General features: G+C 43.8%; 1 protein-coding gene across 8 annotated transcripts in view; it reads right to left on the bottom strand.

Moving 5' to 3' along the window:
* The window catches only part of FAAP100 (FA core complex associated protein 100), a 474918-nt gene that overhangs the window by 151829 nt on the left and 306167 nt on the right, over positions 1 to 16922 (bottom strand). For all 8 annotated transcript variants that reach the window (XM_044085052.1, XM_044085047.1, XM_044085051.1 and 5 more), the window contains one exon: positions 14714 to 14850. In XM_044085052.1, coding sequence (XP_043940987.1) covers positions 14714 to 14850 — 137 coding nt within the window. The remainder of the gene's footprint in view (positions 1 to 14713; positions 14851 to 16922) is intronic.

Raw genomic sequence — 16922 nt, 5'->3', positions numbered from 1 at the left:
TAGAGGAGGTCATTGTCCCACTGTACTCATCCCTCATTAGACCCATTATAGAATTCAACGCCCCATTTGGTATGTACCTCTCAAGACATCTGCAACAACTGGAAAGGCCTCAGAAATACCTCACTAAAAGAATCACAGGCCTAAAGCAGATGCCCTAAGCTGACCACCTTAAAAAACTCCAGCTATACTCTGTCGCATATCGTCTACTCAGAGGCGATCTCTGCTTAACATACAAGGCCATGTCAAACCCAGAGCTGTTGGACATGCTACACTTAAAGAAATCCCAATCCCTCAGAGCTACACGCTCCAGGGATCTAAACCTTGTCATCACAATAAACAAAACATGCTGGAGGGATAGGTTCCTGACCCAGAGACTCCCCAGACTCTGGAATAGATTGCCCATACATGTCAAGCAGAGTGCCTCTTTGGACCTCTTCAAGAGGAACCTTGACGATTGGATGGGAGAAAGGAAATTCACCCCAGGGATCACGTCAGTCGCCCTGCTAGACAGGGGTCCAGGAAAGTAAATAATGTGGGAAGAAATAGCCAGGGAATTGTTATGGCTAGGCTTGTATATGCCCTTGTATATGCCCTAGGGCTGATAGCCTAGTACCAACCTATGAACCTATGAATAAGAGAAAGAGAAAACAACAAAGCCCGCCAAAAACTTAGTACAAAACCAAAACATCAAATATAGCTGTAATTAACTGAGAAAGCAACATTTCTAGCTGAAAGGAACAGAAGAAGGAAGGAAACAACAAGAAGTACAGTACCACAGGACTAAATCTAAACTAGATAAACTAAATCCTCTTACAGCTCGAAACTGTGAAATACTCATCTGATCACAGCAGCGGCAAACAAGATCTGAGGAGTTAGAGGGAGGGTGATGCATTGTGGGAAGAGGGAATAGCTCGAGACTGGGATCCAAAGTCTAGAAAATATGTCCAAGTCAAATCCGAGGATCGGATCAGTAACCCATCAGTGAGGACAAATGAAAAAGACAACAGATCCATAATTTATAAATAATCACTGTGCAAGTAACATAGTGTGCTTAACTGGGAAAACTGCTGTAGGATCTTCTAGTGAGAAGTAACAAAACATGCTCAGTGAGACAATTGTAATCCAGAGTCTGCACATATGTAGAATATGTTTGAATGGTGGCAGCATGTGAAAACAGGCCGGAGGAATTAAGGACATCATACAGCAACCTAAAGACTCGTGGAAACTTATCACTGAAACAAAAGCAAATGAATCATTTTAACTCAAATGAGATGGCAATAATATTGGATGAAACAAGACTCTCTCTCTCTCCACACACACACACACACACACACACACACACACAAACACACACGTATATATATATATATATATATATATATATATATATATATATATATATATATATATATATATATATATATATATATATATAGATATATATATATAGATATATATATATATATATATATATATATATATATATATATATATACACACACACATATATTATACACTAAACTAATTTTTTGTGGGGTCAAAGCCTCCCAAGTAGGGTGTTGTGCCTCTCCACTCCTTTATTAATTAAGTCTGATGTCAATGTATCCTAGGGGGAAGGGATCTGCCCCACTGCAGCAGACTCCGTAAATGGATACATTTATGGACAAAGAAATGTGTAGGAAAAAGTATTTCCTCTCAAAACACAGCAATTATTTCTTGAAGGCAAGTTTTGCAGCTGCAGCTTTTCTATCTTAGGCCAGTCTTGCAATATTTATTTGTCTATACAGTGTCACCAAATGTGATGGATATGTAATTAATTTCTAGAAAAATCCTACAAATTTAAATGTAGCAGGAAATTGTTCAAATCAGTATGGCACATTTGACCAAAAAGGGTAAAAAAAAAAAAAAAAAAAAGTACACTGTGAGGGACCTATGAAAGGAGCACAAGTTACATCCTGGGGGTTAAAAGTTACAAAATGAGATTACCTGGAAAGGAAAAGAGCTTCACAACCTAACACTTGCTGTAGCCAGAAGCATCCTGTCTTACTCCTCAACCTCAGACATTTGTTCTAGCCCACTTCACGTTTTACAATATACACATTCTACTAAATTTCACTAAACAAGCTTAATAGATAAAGGCTCAGTTTCAACAGCTTCTCCTCTTTCAGCTATAAAAATCTGTTCTTCAGATGAGTTATCCTTCTACACAAGTTATGCACAAAGCTATATTGCAGCTTTAGCCTAAACAGTTGCAAACATATTTTGGCCTTTGTAAATCATACAGATATGAGAATTTTTTATAAAACCTGTATTCATTACAGTACAAGGAACAGACAGATGTACAAAATAACTAGCTGTGAAAAAATGACAGACAAAAGTGCTACAGAATGCCACAAGAAAAGGTAAACAAGTGAAGACAACAATGAGCCTTTGTGCAGAAAAAAGATGGCTAAATGCAGGAAGATCATTCAGTGGAAAGGCAATTTAAAATGGTTTGGAAGATATCTGCAGAACAAAGACCAGGGAGAGACAGTGAGTGAAATTTAACCTGGTTGGCTAAGAAGTTACTGTCTGCAAATAAATATATCACCATACATTTTTTGTTGTGTGATTAAGAAGCTAATGTTAAGTCAAGCCAACTAATAAAGGTCAATGTTGCATGTAACTTTGAGATACATTACTACCAAATTAGTCAAGCCTGTATCTTGTTAAGGAAAAAAGAAGTTATGTACTCACCGTAACATTCCAGGTTTGTTGTCCTTCATCTCGCCTTCCTTCTTCCTGGTTGGGTTCAGAGCTGATCCTTGGCTCCGACTCGGCCATATACTATAGCTCGAGAGCTTTTTACTGGCTTGAGGCTAGGCCCTATCCCAACATGCCAAGCGGTAGTTACCCAGATCTCGTTTATAACCCACCAGACTAAACAGGTCAAAATTTTACTAAACTTACTTATGAGAAAAACACCTGCATATGAGTGTGTGATCATCAGCAAAGAGAAAGGAAGGAAAAACTAGGTCTTACCAACTGGTAAGCAAAAGGGAACTCAGCCAGTGTAGCCAAAAAAAGGGAAGAAGAACCCCTTTTGATCCTCCAGGAGAGGGAAGGAGGGTGGGATGCAAGAAGGAAGGCAAGATGAAAGACAACAAACATGGAACGTTATGGTGAGTACATAACTTCTTTATGTTATGTTGTCCCCATCTCGCCTCCGTTCTTGCTGGTTGGGACAGCGTCCCCAGCATCTGTATCTTGGTCCTTAGTCCTGTGTAAATAAAAGCGTAACTGCCTATGGACGTCCACTTGATGGAGCTTATACTCTGCCTTATTGCCATAATTGGGGAAGAATACAGGAAGCTCTATGGATTGATTTAAATTGTGCTCTGAACACACCTTGGGTAAGGAGGAGGGATTGGTTCTGGGAAAAACTCTATCTTTGTGGAAAATCAAGTACGGGGACAAACAGATAAGGTCTTTAACTCTAAAACCCTCCTAGCTGAAGTAATGGCGGTTAAGAAAAAGGTCTTCCATGTCAAAAATTTCAATGGACAAGAAGCAGCTGGCTCAAAGGTGGGGGAGAATGAGAGTCTCTAAAACTAGATTTAAATCCCGGGGAGAGAGGTTCTCTTATTGGAGGTCTTAAGAGAGTAGTACCTCTTAGGAATGCTCTACATAGCCTGTGGGACATGATGTTAGATCCAATTTCTCCTACATGAAAATTAGAAATGGCAGCTAGTTGAACCTGGATACTAGTTGCCGCTGCTCCTCGTTCAAATGTTTCAGCAAGGAATTCCAGAATCTTAGAAATGGGGGCAGTAAACCGATCAATGTCGTTCTTTTTTGCCCAACAAGAGAGCCTCTTCCATTTACTAGCATAACGTTTTCTTGTAGTGGGTTTATGGGATGAAATCAAAATGTGTTGAACTTCCGGGGAAACATCTGGGTGCCTGGCTAAGACCGGAAGTGGAGAAACCAAGCCGTCAGCTTGAGAGTATGGACGGAAGGGTGGAGAGCACTCGACTAATGTGTCAGGAAATCTGGAACTGTGTCCAGTATCCAAAGCTCCCCTTGCAGATGAGGCCAAATGAATGGGAACCAAATCTGTCGAGGCCAGTAAGGAGCAATGAGGATTAACTTGCAACCAAAATACTGTGCTTTCTGAAGAACCTTGGGGATCAAGGGGAATGGTGGGAAGGCATAAAGCAGTTCCAGGGGCCAATCATGAACCAGTGCATCCCTGGGTGGCTGTCCCGGTGATGGGACGAGGGCAAAGTAGCTGCTACATTTGTTGTTGAGGGAAGTGGAGAAAAGATCGCAGCATGGCTAGCCCCATTTGTGAAAAATCAACTCTGCAACTTCCTGTTTCAGGGACCACTCGTGAGGCATCAGAATAGCCCTGCTGAGCTTGTCTGCTATCACGCTGGATGTCCCCAGAATGTGCATTGCGACCAGAAAGCGTTGGGAAGACATCACCCATTGCCATACTCGTACAGCCTTTCGGCACAAGGGATAAGACCTGGTTCTGCCCTGTTTGATGATGTATCATACTACAAACATATTGTCTGTCTGAATTGCTATAGTCCCCGTAGGTAGAGAGTCTTGAAGTGCTTGCAACGCCAGAGGCACCTCTCTCATCTCTAGGACATTGATGCGCAAGTGGTACTTGTATTCTTGCCAAGTCCCTTGACCAGTCTGTCCCAGATAATGCCTCCCCCCACCCTATCTGGGAAGTGTCCGTGGTCACTTTGGCTATGGGTTGCGGGGTTAAAAATGGTCTGCCCATTGATTACCACAGGGGAGTGAAGCCACCATGCTAAATTCTTCTTGCATGACTCCGTGATCCAAATCTGATGTGACACTGATAAATCCTGGAATGACCATTGAGCCAACAGGAGACACTGCAGAATTCTCATGTGGAAGCATGCCATAGGAACCAAGGTAATCGCTGCAGCCATCGAACCCAAGACCTTGAGGACGAATCTTCCCTGGATTCTCTTTCTTTTCATGAGGAATAAAACCTGACGACGAATGGTTAACACTCTTTCATGAGGTAGTTTTGCTATCATGGCCCTTGTGTCTAAATCTGCCCCTATAAATGTAACATATTGACAAGGCAACAATGCAGACTTTTCATAGTTTATGGTGATGCCTAGTTGTATACTGATGTGAATAGTGGAGTCCCATGCCTCGATCAGTTGATGCTTGGTGGTGGCAGTGAGGAGCCAGTCGTCTAGATATGGAAACACCTGGAATCCTAAACGCCTCAGATAAGCCGTGACTACTGCCATGCATTTGGTGAACACCCTGGGGGGCTGTGGTGAGACCAAAGGGCAGAGCTCTGAACTGGTAATGACTAGCTCCCAGCCGGAAGCGTAGGTACCTCCTGGACTGCCTCTCCATTTTTATATGGTAGTACGCATCCTGGAGATCGATAAAGCACATCCAATTGTCGTGCCCCAAAAAGGGAAGAATGGACTGCAGTGTTATCATCCGGAACTTTGTTTTCTTGACTGATTTGTTGAGTTTGCTGAGATCCAAAATGGGCCTCCAGTCCCCTGTCTTTTTCGGAACTAATAAGAACCTTGAGTAAGTGCCGGATTCGATTTGGTCTGCAGGGACTTCTTGGATGGCTCTTTTTTCTAGTAACCTTTGAACTTCTAGGTTTGCTTGATCCCGAAGACTGGGTGGAACATCTGGGATTGAGTGCTGATTTCTTGTAGGGGGTGGTTGGGAGAAAGGAATTTTGTAACCCCTGGATATTATCAACAGTACCCATGTATCTTCCGTGATTGTTTGCCAGGCTTTTGGGTACTGGGATAATCTGCCCCCGACAGATGGGCTTCCTTTCAGGAGTGCTGGAAAGGCCTGTCAGATAAGGTATCTCTGTCAGCCTGATTCTGCAGAGCCCCCCTCCCCCCGCCGCGAGAGCGGCGTCTCCCTTATTTCTCTCTTTGCCCCTGGGGGAAAAATCTCCACGTGTGTCAGGTGAAACTCCCTGGGATTTTCTGAACCACAACTTCCCGCTCTTCTGACCCTTATAGTAAGGTCTAGAGGGAGCAGAAAAACGTTTTCCCACAGCAGAGAGAGTTTTGCCATCCCATTCACACCTGGTAAGAGTCTGTTTTACCTGAGGCCCGAACAGAGACGAGCCGTCAATGGGGGTGTTGGTAAAGGAGGACTTGAAGGGCTCCGCAAATTAATAAAGGTGCATCCAGGAGTGTCTACACAAAGTAACTCCTGTGCCTGCTGCCCTACTCGCTCCATCTGCTGCGTAAGAGATCAGCCACATGGAGGAGTAAACTACAGATGTCAAGGTCGGTCACAAGCTGTGAAGTCGCCTTGCTCGCAAGCTCCTTCAGCTGTAGAATCCTGTAGGGTATCTCCTAGTTCCTTTAGGAGATCCCTTTGAAGCATGTAAAGTGGGACAAATAATTCAGTGACCTGAGAGTAAAGGCCGTTGAAGCAAACATACACTTCCCATACCTGTCCATCATACGAGACTCTTTGTTCGGCAGACGGACAGAAGAAGTCATCTCCACTAATTCCTTCTTGGTAGCTGCCGCCACCACCATGGCATCAACAGACACACCCTTAGACAGAGAAGACCTATCCTTTGCAGCAGTTGTGAATTTAATGGGGCTCTTCGAAACTGGTTCCATAGTCTCTGAGGAGCTCCACGCCTTCCGACTCACTAAGGCCAGCAGAAGGTTGAAAGCCGGAGGCACCCAAGAGGTGGATGGTCGGGAACCAAATGCATCCAGGTACATAAACTCGTCCTCAGAAGGGGCAAGGGACTTCCAGCCACCCTTCTGTCTAAGGATTTCCAGGATATCTGAAAAAGAGACATCCTCAGAGGGGGGCCATGTGGACTCTTCTGATTCCTCCAAGTCTGTGTCTGAAGTGAGAGACTCAGGGGAGTCTAAATGATTCCTCTTGCATTTTCTCTTTCGAGGGACCTCCTCTGAGGCATACTCAGGGGAGGTTTCGGAAGAGGTGGGGTCGCCCAATGGGGCGTCCTGAAGCATGGGTTCCCTATGCTTGGGGGGGGGGGGGTCAGAGGCAGACTCCGGCACCAAAAGAGTAGCAGCTAATGGAGCCAAGGGTGGAGCGGTCTCAGAGGACAGCACGCTCCTCATCACCTTGAAGGCACCACAATCCCGGCCCAAAAGAGTCCCCGGCTTCAAAGAGCCCTGAGATCTCCTCCGAACCAAGGGAGATGGCTCCGAGGCCGATGTAGGAGCCAAGCTCACCTGTGCCAAATCCCCGAGAGGGAAAGTGGGGTCGGACAAGGGTCCGATGCCACTCCCCCTCTCAGAGCATCTGCTCCCAGATCCCTCAATAGACTGAGACAACGAAGAGATCAAAGCGGTAGTCGGAACCAACAGACCAGTGGGAATAAGAGCCGACGGTTCCACCACAATGACTTCCATGCACTCTGGCTCCGAACTCAAAGGAGTCGGGGGAGGAATCGATAACAGTGCGGGTTGGGCTGTCGGTGCCAATTCCTTGTGACCTGGGCTCGATAATAATTTAGTTAATGCCTGTGTCTTCAGAAGCCTCTTCACCACCCTCTCCACATCATGATCCAAAAGACTCCTGGACAATCGAGAGGAATGGGAGGAAGACCGATGACTGCCTGTCACAGATTGTAACAGTGTGGACTGTGGAACAGACCGCACTGGCTCCAGAGAGGGAGACATGGCTGTCTTGTGAGTCCTGACTGGCTCTCAAACCACTGATGGAGCCACCGGAGAAAGAGCTTTGTCGGAACCAAGAAACTCACAGGTTTGTCCTTAGAATTAGATAGCTCCGAAGTCGGAGTCGACTAACACGACGGCTTAGGAGAATTTTCCTGTTTTTTACTGGCTGAGAACTCTCAGTAGAAGCATAAAAGGGACTCTTTAATAAGCCTCACAAAATCAACTTATTTTTTCTCTCCTGCAGGACCCGAGAACTAAAAGCATGACATATAAAACATGAGTCCTGCAGGTGTACAGCCCCTAAGCAATAGACACAGCTCGTGTACCTGTTCATAAGGGACATCTTTTGGCAGCACAAGTCACACTTTTTAAAACCCAAAGGTTTTGACTCTTTAGGATCTTTGGACATGCTAGCAATAACCACAACAGTACCAGAGAGAAAAACCAACAACAGCAACACCACCACTAAAATAAACTTTTTTTTTTTTTTTTTTAAATAGGAAAAAAAAAAAGGTAGGAGGGAAGGGTAATAGCCTCTATGTTAAACAGTGGCTCTCCCAATGTAGGAGAGCCTCTAACTTAAATGGCTGCTCCTATGAGGAAAGAGAAATGGAAATGAAGGAAAAAAAGGCCTTTAAACTAAGACAGGGCTGAAAGTAGGGGAACACGGAACCCTCTAAGTCAAACGGGTTCAAGGGAAAGTACAATTGTGTACATTACCATAAATGTAGATGTTCGAGTGTATTCACTGTTGCAGTCATCACATTAGGGTTATCTGCTTGCAGGTAGCCCTCAGTTGGCCTGATTATCTAAGTCTTGGGTCCTGCGTCGGCTGCTGTCTCATCTTCCATGACGTCAGGTAGTCAAGGGTATAAAACATGCAGCCAACGCCATTACATCAGTTTTTCTTGCCCCAGATGTCAGGTACCCCCATAATGGGAAGCAATTATATATAAGATTACACCTCCAACAAAAAGCAAATACAACAGAAAGCTTTAAGTATAGTAAACAACAATAGAGGTATAGTCAGTAGAAGTCAGGGGGGCTGGAGGGAAACCAGGACTGCAACAATGAATACACTCGAACATCTACATTTATGGTAAGTGTACACAAATGTACTATGTTCTTCGTGTTTCACTGTTGCAGTCATCACATTTGGGTAGATTCCCAAAGCTAAGGAAGGGAGGAGGCAATTAGATAGCATTAGGACGAGCTATAAGGCCCTGCAAGACTGCCGTGGCAAAGTCAGCTCTGGATTAAGAGAAAATAGGCAAGTGGTAATGCTTGGTGAAGGTACGCACAGACCTCCAGGTAGCAGCTTCTAGGATGTCCCTGGTAGGGACACCTCTGAGAAAGGCTGTAGAGGTAGATGCAGGCCTGGTGGAATGAGGTCTTATCCCTTGTGGGGTAGGTTTTCCATGGTGCTTATAGCAGAAATGAATGCAATGGCCTATCCACTTTGAAATGGTTTGCTTTGAAATAGCCTTCCCCCTCTGCCCCTGCAGCAAATGCCACCAGCAGCTCTTCAGATTTCCTGAGAGGCTTAGTCATGTCCAAGTAAAATCTAAGTTGTCTGTGCACGTCCAAGGAGTGCAGTATTCGTTCCCCTTTGTTCTGTGGATTAGAAAAGAAAGTTGGCAAATGAATGGACTGATTAAGGGCCACGCTGGATACCACCTTGGGCATAAAGGAAGGACTGGTCCTGAGGGACACCCTGTCCGCATGAAAGATGATGAAAGGCTCCACTGCCATGAGGGCCTGTAATTCAGACACCCTTCTTGCTGAAGTTATGGCTAGAAGGAAGGCTGTTTTCCAAGAAAGGAATTTCAACTCTGCATTTGCAGCTGGCTCAAAGGGAGGTAGAGTCAGCTTTTCCAATACAAAGTTAAGGTCCCTGGCTGGAGTAGGGGCTCTCCTGGGTGGTCTCAAGTTTTTGGCCCCTCTGAGGAATTGCTTCAGCAGTGGAGGAGAGAAGAGGGGTGGCTCTCTAGTATAATGTGCTGAGATAGCCGAGGCATGAATTTTGATGGAAGAAAAGGAAAGGCCCTTGTGAAGCATCTCAGTTAAGTATTAAAGAATGTGCAGTAAATTGAGCACTGTTGTGAACATCCCCTGAGTTTGGCTCCAGGAAAATAATCTTTTCCATTTTTCAGCATAGGATTTTCTAGTACTAGGCCTCCTTGCCTCCAGAATGACATCCAACACTTGTTTACTGAGGGATGGTAACAGAAAGATTAGGTAATTAGCCAGACTGCCAGGTTCAGGGTTTGAAGCTGTGGTTGCAGAATCTGGCCCTGCTGCTGGCACAGTATGGCAGAGGTCTGAGGCAGGTGCCATGGTTCCAGCAGTGACACACTGTACAAGAGGGGATACTAGTGTTGGCTTGGCCAGTCTGGTGCAATCAGTACTGTCCTTGGTTTGTCCTGTTTGATCTTTAGTAGCACTTTGGGGAGGACAGGCATAGGGGGAAAGGCATAGACTGATAGGTTTTTCCAGGTGAAGGACAGGGCATCCACTTTCCAAACTTGTCTGTGGGGAGTCCTTGTGCAGAATTTGTCCAATTGGTAGTTCTGAGGGGAGGCAAACAGGTCTATTTCTGGGCTCCCCATTTGTTTTTCAAAATGTTGAATATCTTTGGTTCCAGTTTCCACTCATGTGGGTCCATGAGATTTCGGTTTAGATAATCTGCCAGTGTATTTAGCTTTCCTGACAGGAATTGAGCCTGTAGGTGCACTTGGTAGCTCAAGGCTGTGTTCCACAGAGCCATGGCTAGTCTGCAGAGAGGGTATGAGGGGGTTCCCCCCTGCTTGTTTATGTACCACATAATGGTGCTGTCCGTCTTTACCAATAACTGTCCTGGAAGAATGTGGTCCTTGAATGCTGTCAGAGCATTCTGTACAGCTAACATTTCTTTTTGATTGATATGCAAATGCATTTGACTCGGGTTCCATTTGCCCTGAATGCACTGCCCTGCCAAGTGAGCCCCCCATGCATAGTCTGATGTGTCTGTTAGGGTTTGGGAGGCAGGGGGTAGAGTGAATGGCAGTCCCTTGTTGCGGTGGCAGGCCTCTACCCACCAAAGGAACTCTGTCATTAGACCAGGGATGATAGGAATCATTGATCCTAGGTCCTGAGAATGTTGACACCATAGACTTTTTAGATACCATTATAGTTTCCTCATATGCAGTCTTGCATATGGAATTAGTAGAATGCAATAGGCCATGAACCCCAGGGCTTGCAGTATTTTCCTTGCAGATAGCTGGGTCCTTTTGGCCCGTAGTTTGAAGTAGGCTGTCAAATAAACTTGTTTCTGTGGCGTGAGGTAGGCCATCTGGGAAGTTGTATTCAAGCTTGCTCCCAGGAATACAATTTGTTGGCAGGGTACAAGATGTGACTTATTTTCATTTATGGTGTACCCCAGAGAAGTTAGTAGCTTCTTTACAAATGCCAGATGATTTAATAGTATGTCCTGGCTTTCTGCCTGAATTAGACAATCGTCCAGCTATGGGTATATTTGAATATTTCTTTGCATGCAAAATGGAATGACTGAAGCTAGGCACTTTGTGAATACCCTGGTTAAGCCAAAGGGCAGTGCAGATAACTGACAGTGCATGTAGCCTGCTCTGACACGTAGGTATCTTCTGCAATCTGCAAGATTCTCTGATTGGGATGTGCAGGTAGGCTTCCTTTAAATCCAGTGTTGCCAACCAGGCATTTTTGCCTAGCATGGAAAGCAGCTGATGGAAGAGTTAGCATTTTGGGATTACCAAAAAGGTATTTAGGATAGACAGATCCAGGATAGGATGCAAGGAATAGTCTTTTCTGGGAACCAGGAAAAGTCTTGAGAAGAAACCTTGCCCCCATTCTTCTTCTGGGACAGGTTGAATAGCCTTGATACTTAGAAGAGAGAGAACCTGCTTTTGCGACTCTGCCCACTGATTTGGGGGTAGGTCTGCCCAACCTTTTGAGGTTGGTAAGGAGTGGAAGTGGAATCTGTGTCCTTGGAAAACTCTATTTAAAACCCATTTGTCTTGGGTAATGAGCTCCCAGTTTTTTGCATGCAGGGCGATCTTTCCCCCCTAAAGGAACAGTCAGTTGAGCAGGGCTTGGAAGGTTTAAAGTTAAGTCATTGTGACAGTTTACCATAGGGGGGTGTCTTACTACTTCCAGCTTTGGAAGTGGGAACCCCCCCCCCCACTGCTTAGGCCTGTGAATACCTTGAGACTGAGGCCTGGGTGGTCTGCTGGTTCTGGGTTTGGACTGAGAAAGCCTGGAAGAGGCAAGAAAGGACTAATTCTTAGAGGGCCAGTGCCTACTAAATCTGGAAGGCTGTACTTGTAGGAAATCTTTAACAGTTTGCATAGATTTAGCTTTTTCCTCCATCTTTTTAAGAACTTCCTCTGCTTGGTTGCCAAACAGGCAGTCTTGGTTTAAGGGAGCATCCAGTAATTTAGCTTTAACATGATCTGGCAAAGTTTGCTCCTAAAGCCAAGCATGCCTTCTAAGTACAGACCCAGTGACAGCAGCCCTGCAAGATGCCTCTAATGAATCAAAACCACATTGCAAAGTATGTTTTCCAACTTGTTCAGCAGAATGCATTAAATCCTGTAATTCTTTATTTTCAGCACACTCAGGAATCAACATCATTTTCTGTTTAAGCAATCCAATAATATGCTGCTGATACTTTACCATATGAAACTGGCATTTTAAGGCCCTAATGGCCAAAGTTGCAGAAGTGTAAACTTTCTTACCCCATCTGTCCAGGGCCCGGGAATCTCTATCAGAGGGGGTAGGGTTTTTGGAAATAGTAGCCTTAAAGCCTTTGGGACCCTGTGAAATGGGCTCAGGATTCGCAGTAGGATTCTTAAAGAGGAACTTATGAGTGTCAGGTACTCTGTAATACCCGTCAGGTTTTCTGGGAGTCGGGAGTAAAGTGTCAGGGACCAGGCTAGATTCCAAGAAGGCATCATCTACAATGTCCAGTACAGGAGGGATAGCTAAAGGCCTGTGTTGAGGTAGGAGTAAGAATTCCCAAAGCCTCTTTTTGGAGTCAGAGTAATCCTGGCTTTCCCAGCGGAAATGCTCCCTAAGAGTATGCAAAGTTTCACCAAAAGAGAAATCCTCTGGAGGGGAAGCAGAGGGAATGAAGTCCTCTGCATCAGAATCCTCATAGATAGATAAGGGCAACTCTTGGTCATCAGAAAAAACAGAAATTTCCGAATCCTGATCCGAAGAATCAAAAGGAAAATCAGTTCTAGGTCTCTTAGAGGGAGAAGGGTGGTTTCCCATGATTAGAGTAATAAGGTATTCAGCCATTCTTATCATTTGTTTTTTAGGAACAGGGACCTGACCGTGCGGTCTGGGCGTCTATTTTCTAGTGGGAGATCAAGATTTAGGCCTTGAAGAAGAAGATGGCGTTGGTTTAATATGCAAGTCAGTAGGCCTGAATACACCCTCAGAAACCGGTGCCTGCACAACGGCTCCGGACCCATCCAAGGTAGAGACATCCGTAAGTTCCACAGTCGAAGAAGCATCTCACGGCATACCAGACTCCAAATGGGTCTCAGCAGAGGCCTGCGAATCTGAAGTAGCAGGTATCAGTGGCTGCGAAAGTGCCTCACTGAGTGCCAGTGAACTGGCAACTAGCTTAATGGAAGCATTGTCGGCAGCTTTTGACCTATGCGGCCTGTCTTTATCTTTGCGTTTTTCGGAATGTCGGTAGTCGGGTGGCTTAACGAAGCCAATTTCTGGATAACTGAACCGAGTACCAAAATATTTAGATGCGAAAATGAACAGACGACGAATAGTTCGAGGTTTGAATAAGGCATAAAACTGACAGCGAGGGAAGTCATGGTCTGGGCCTAAGCAAGGAATGCATTATGAATGAAAATCTTTATGAGGCATTTGCTTTCCACAAGAAATATAATTGTTAACTTTTACGGACATTGGTTTAGAGCAAGGTAAAGTTTCCCCAATGGGGTACTTAGCTTTGTTAAAGACTTCAGATCTGAAACTCGAAAACGAAAATTTCAGGAGTCGGCCGACTGGCACTTGCGAACTCCTTCTGCTTCGGGCACCGCACGGCAAGAAAGACTGATGCAATGGCATTGGCTGCATGCTTTATACCCCTGACTACCTGACGTCATGGAAGATGAGACAGCAACCGACACAGAACCCAAGACTTTGATAATCAGGCTGACTGAGGGCTACCTGCAAGCAGATAACCCAAATGTGATGACTGCAACAGTGAAACACGAAGAACATCAAGGTAGGTGTCTAAAGGAAAACAACAAAAGGCAGCAGTGGAAAGGTCAGAAAAGTGCTAGCCTAAGATGAAACACACGCTAACACTAAACTAACAGAAATTAGCTATCTGAATCCAAAAATTATTAGAAATATATCAAGAAGAAGAAAATACTTAGCCTGAGTCAGTATGAGCAATCTCGATGCTGGAAGAGGTAAACGATATCTGGGTAACTGCCGTTAGGCATGTTGGGATAGGGGCTAGCCTCGAGCAAGTAAAAAGCCCTCAAGCTACAGTATACAGCCCAGTCAGAGCCAAGGATCAGCTCCAAACCCAACCATTAAGAATGGAGGCGAGATGGGGACAACATAACATCATGCATTTACAGACTATTGAAATGTGTACACCTGCTCCCCAAGCCATACTTTTACTCACAAGAATAAAGTAAATTATGTCTTTCTACAAGGAGGCAGACAGCACTACTGTTTGTTGCTCTATCACAGATAAATAGCACTACATATTTTTGCTACAGTAAATGTTGCATTTATATGCAACAGGCAATATCCAGCAGGTAACAACATGCTGCTTAGTAACATCAGTGTGCTCAAAAATTATTAGCTCCAGGGCAAGGTGGTCACCAGATCTTGCAGAGCAACGTTGCAGATAATCTCTTTTGTTGAGATATTGCTGTTTCCAGTCCCAAAATATCAGACAACATCCAAGGAAGAACTCGTGTCTCTTCAAAGACAAACCCAGAAAGCTGATAAGTTATTACCTTTTTGGCAAGGAGGCGAACGTTACTCCTGTCTGGAGTAGTGCCACATACAACTGGCACTTTCAATGCTTTTACTGTTTCTACTTCAGCATTGTCAGACATCAACCACAGCAGAACGACGCAGTTTGGGTTACTTCCTGTAAAAGAAAGAAAGACATCTAGTCATACAAGAAGAGAAAGCACACATGTTTTTGTCTCTCTCTCTCTTTTTTTTTTTATGGACATGGAAATTAGCAGGCACTTGTGGTACTTCCGTCCCTCTAATACAACTAGCTTTCTGTTTATATTCTTTGCTTCCCCCAACAATGTTTCTCAACAGAGATATCCCTATGGCTATACGTACCCCCCTACAAAAAAAAAAATTACAACCTCTGCTTTCATTAAATCTTGAATTAACATACAGAAAAAAGGGAATGTTATAGCAGATGACACTTACTGGGTCACAGCTTACCAGGAAACAGCATAACTGTTAGCTATGCTGGGCATGCCTTTAAACTGTCCAGATTTAAGCAGAATGTCCACATTTTTGCTTCATGTTTTTTGTGCTAACAGATTGAGGTATGATGTTGACAGCATTCTTACTGCACTTAAATGAACTCAAAGGAATTTTAAATGCAGGAAGCTCAAAAGAGGTGAAAAGTGAGTACCTGACAAGCACTTCCAAGCCTCCAATGCACATTACTTTTGTAGTCAGCCAAACTGTTGCAGTATATCTCTTATTTAATGTTAAGTGACTACTGTGCTGATCAACAAGTCACCCTTTTCTAAAATAACCAAATACATACCACAATGAACAGTACTCAACAGTGTAACTACACGTCCCTAAACCATAACCACCTGTATATAGCTTATATAATAAACGCAGAAAATGAGTAATGATGCACAAATGATACACATAAGAGAACATTTAAAACGTTATTCCCAAAGTTAAAAATAATACACAGCATACACAATGCAGTCAGTCACCTTTTCCCTGCTGACAGATAAGGCTATTTTCCCTGCTAACATTTCAACCTCCTCACCACTAGGAATGATGCAGCAGTTGGTTGAGCCATTTTTTGCAAGGTCTAAAGTGAATAATCACTTAATTCTTTCCTTCTCGGAAATGTGTGCAAAGGGGAGCTAAGTCAGAAGGAAATCCTTTTTGAAGCTAATAGCATGGAAGAGACAGATTTTTCATCACCTTCTGCTTTGCATTAGACTTACTCCATGAGGAGAATGCAGTCACAGGATCTCTGAACCCTTCTGTTTTCTCTTTATGTGATCCTGCAGAACAACAGAGGGCCTTATCTGGGTAAATGGAAGTTTGAACAAATTACCATTTTCCAGGAACCAAGCACGACACTGCTATAACTAGTAATTCCACTTTACAACTTGACGACATCAGTAACACAAACCTGAGGCTTAGCTTAATACCCAGCAGTTGAAATGATCCATTGCAGATTACCCTTAAAAGTAAAATCAGAAATGCTGGATGCTACTTTGGGAACACTTATGAAGTGGGTCCAAACAGTGGAACAGACTTAAGCCTATCAGAAAGCAAAAAAATGAACACAAAGAAGTGCTTAAATCAAGATACCTTGCAGGGAGTCCTGCTAAAGAAGTCTCTATTTCCTGAATGCATGATGATGGGCTGGTACATTACCCTTTTCTACCACTGTCTGAGCCATAAGTCTAAACTACACATGCAAAGACATATACAATATGCAAAGGCACATACACAATATAGTTTCAAGCATTTACCTTCTGAAGCAGAACCAGAGTAGAGGTTGTCAAACCTAGGGAAAGAATGCTCTCTTATTAGCATGCTGGACAAAGTAAGGATCTTAACATATTCGAATACTGCCTATACCTTAGGGTGTTTAGCATCTACTGACACTTGAAGAAGAATTTTCTTAAGCTGTTATGATAATGGAAAACCTCCCCCCTGCTAGCACTCCTACACTTCAATGAGGCATTATCTTGAAAAGGGGCTTTTGTGTATCTTTTTTTTTTGTGTTTAAATAATTTTTATTAATTTTAACATATTTCCAATATATACATACAAACAGGAAAATAATACATTTGTTTTCATATCAGAAAACAGATATATTTCAATACATTAACCATTTAGCTTCAGTATTGGTTTTCATTATGTATAGCAATCAACATCACCAATTTGTCCCAACAACATGGCTTTACAATACCATTCACAAATCTTACCTTCTTT

The sequence above is a fragment of the Protopterus annectens genome, chromosome 10.part0, assembly GCF_019279795.1.
Source record: "Protopterus annectens isolate FY-2018-M chromosome 10.part0, PAN1.0, whole genome shotgun sequence".
NCBI classification, from domain to species: domain Eukaryota; kingdom Metazoa; phylum Chordata; order Ceratodontiformes; family Protopteridae; genus Protopterus; species Protopterus annectens.
Note: the sequence above shows the minus strand (reverse complement) of the source record. Positions and strands in the feature narration are given on the sequence as shown.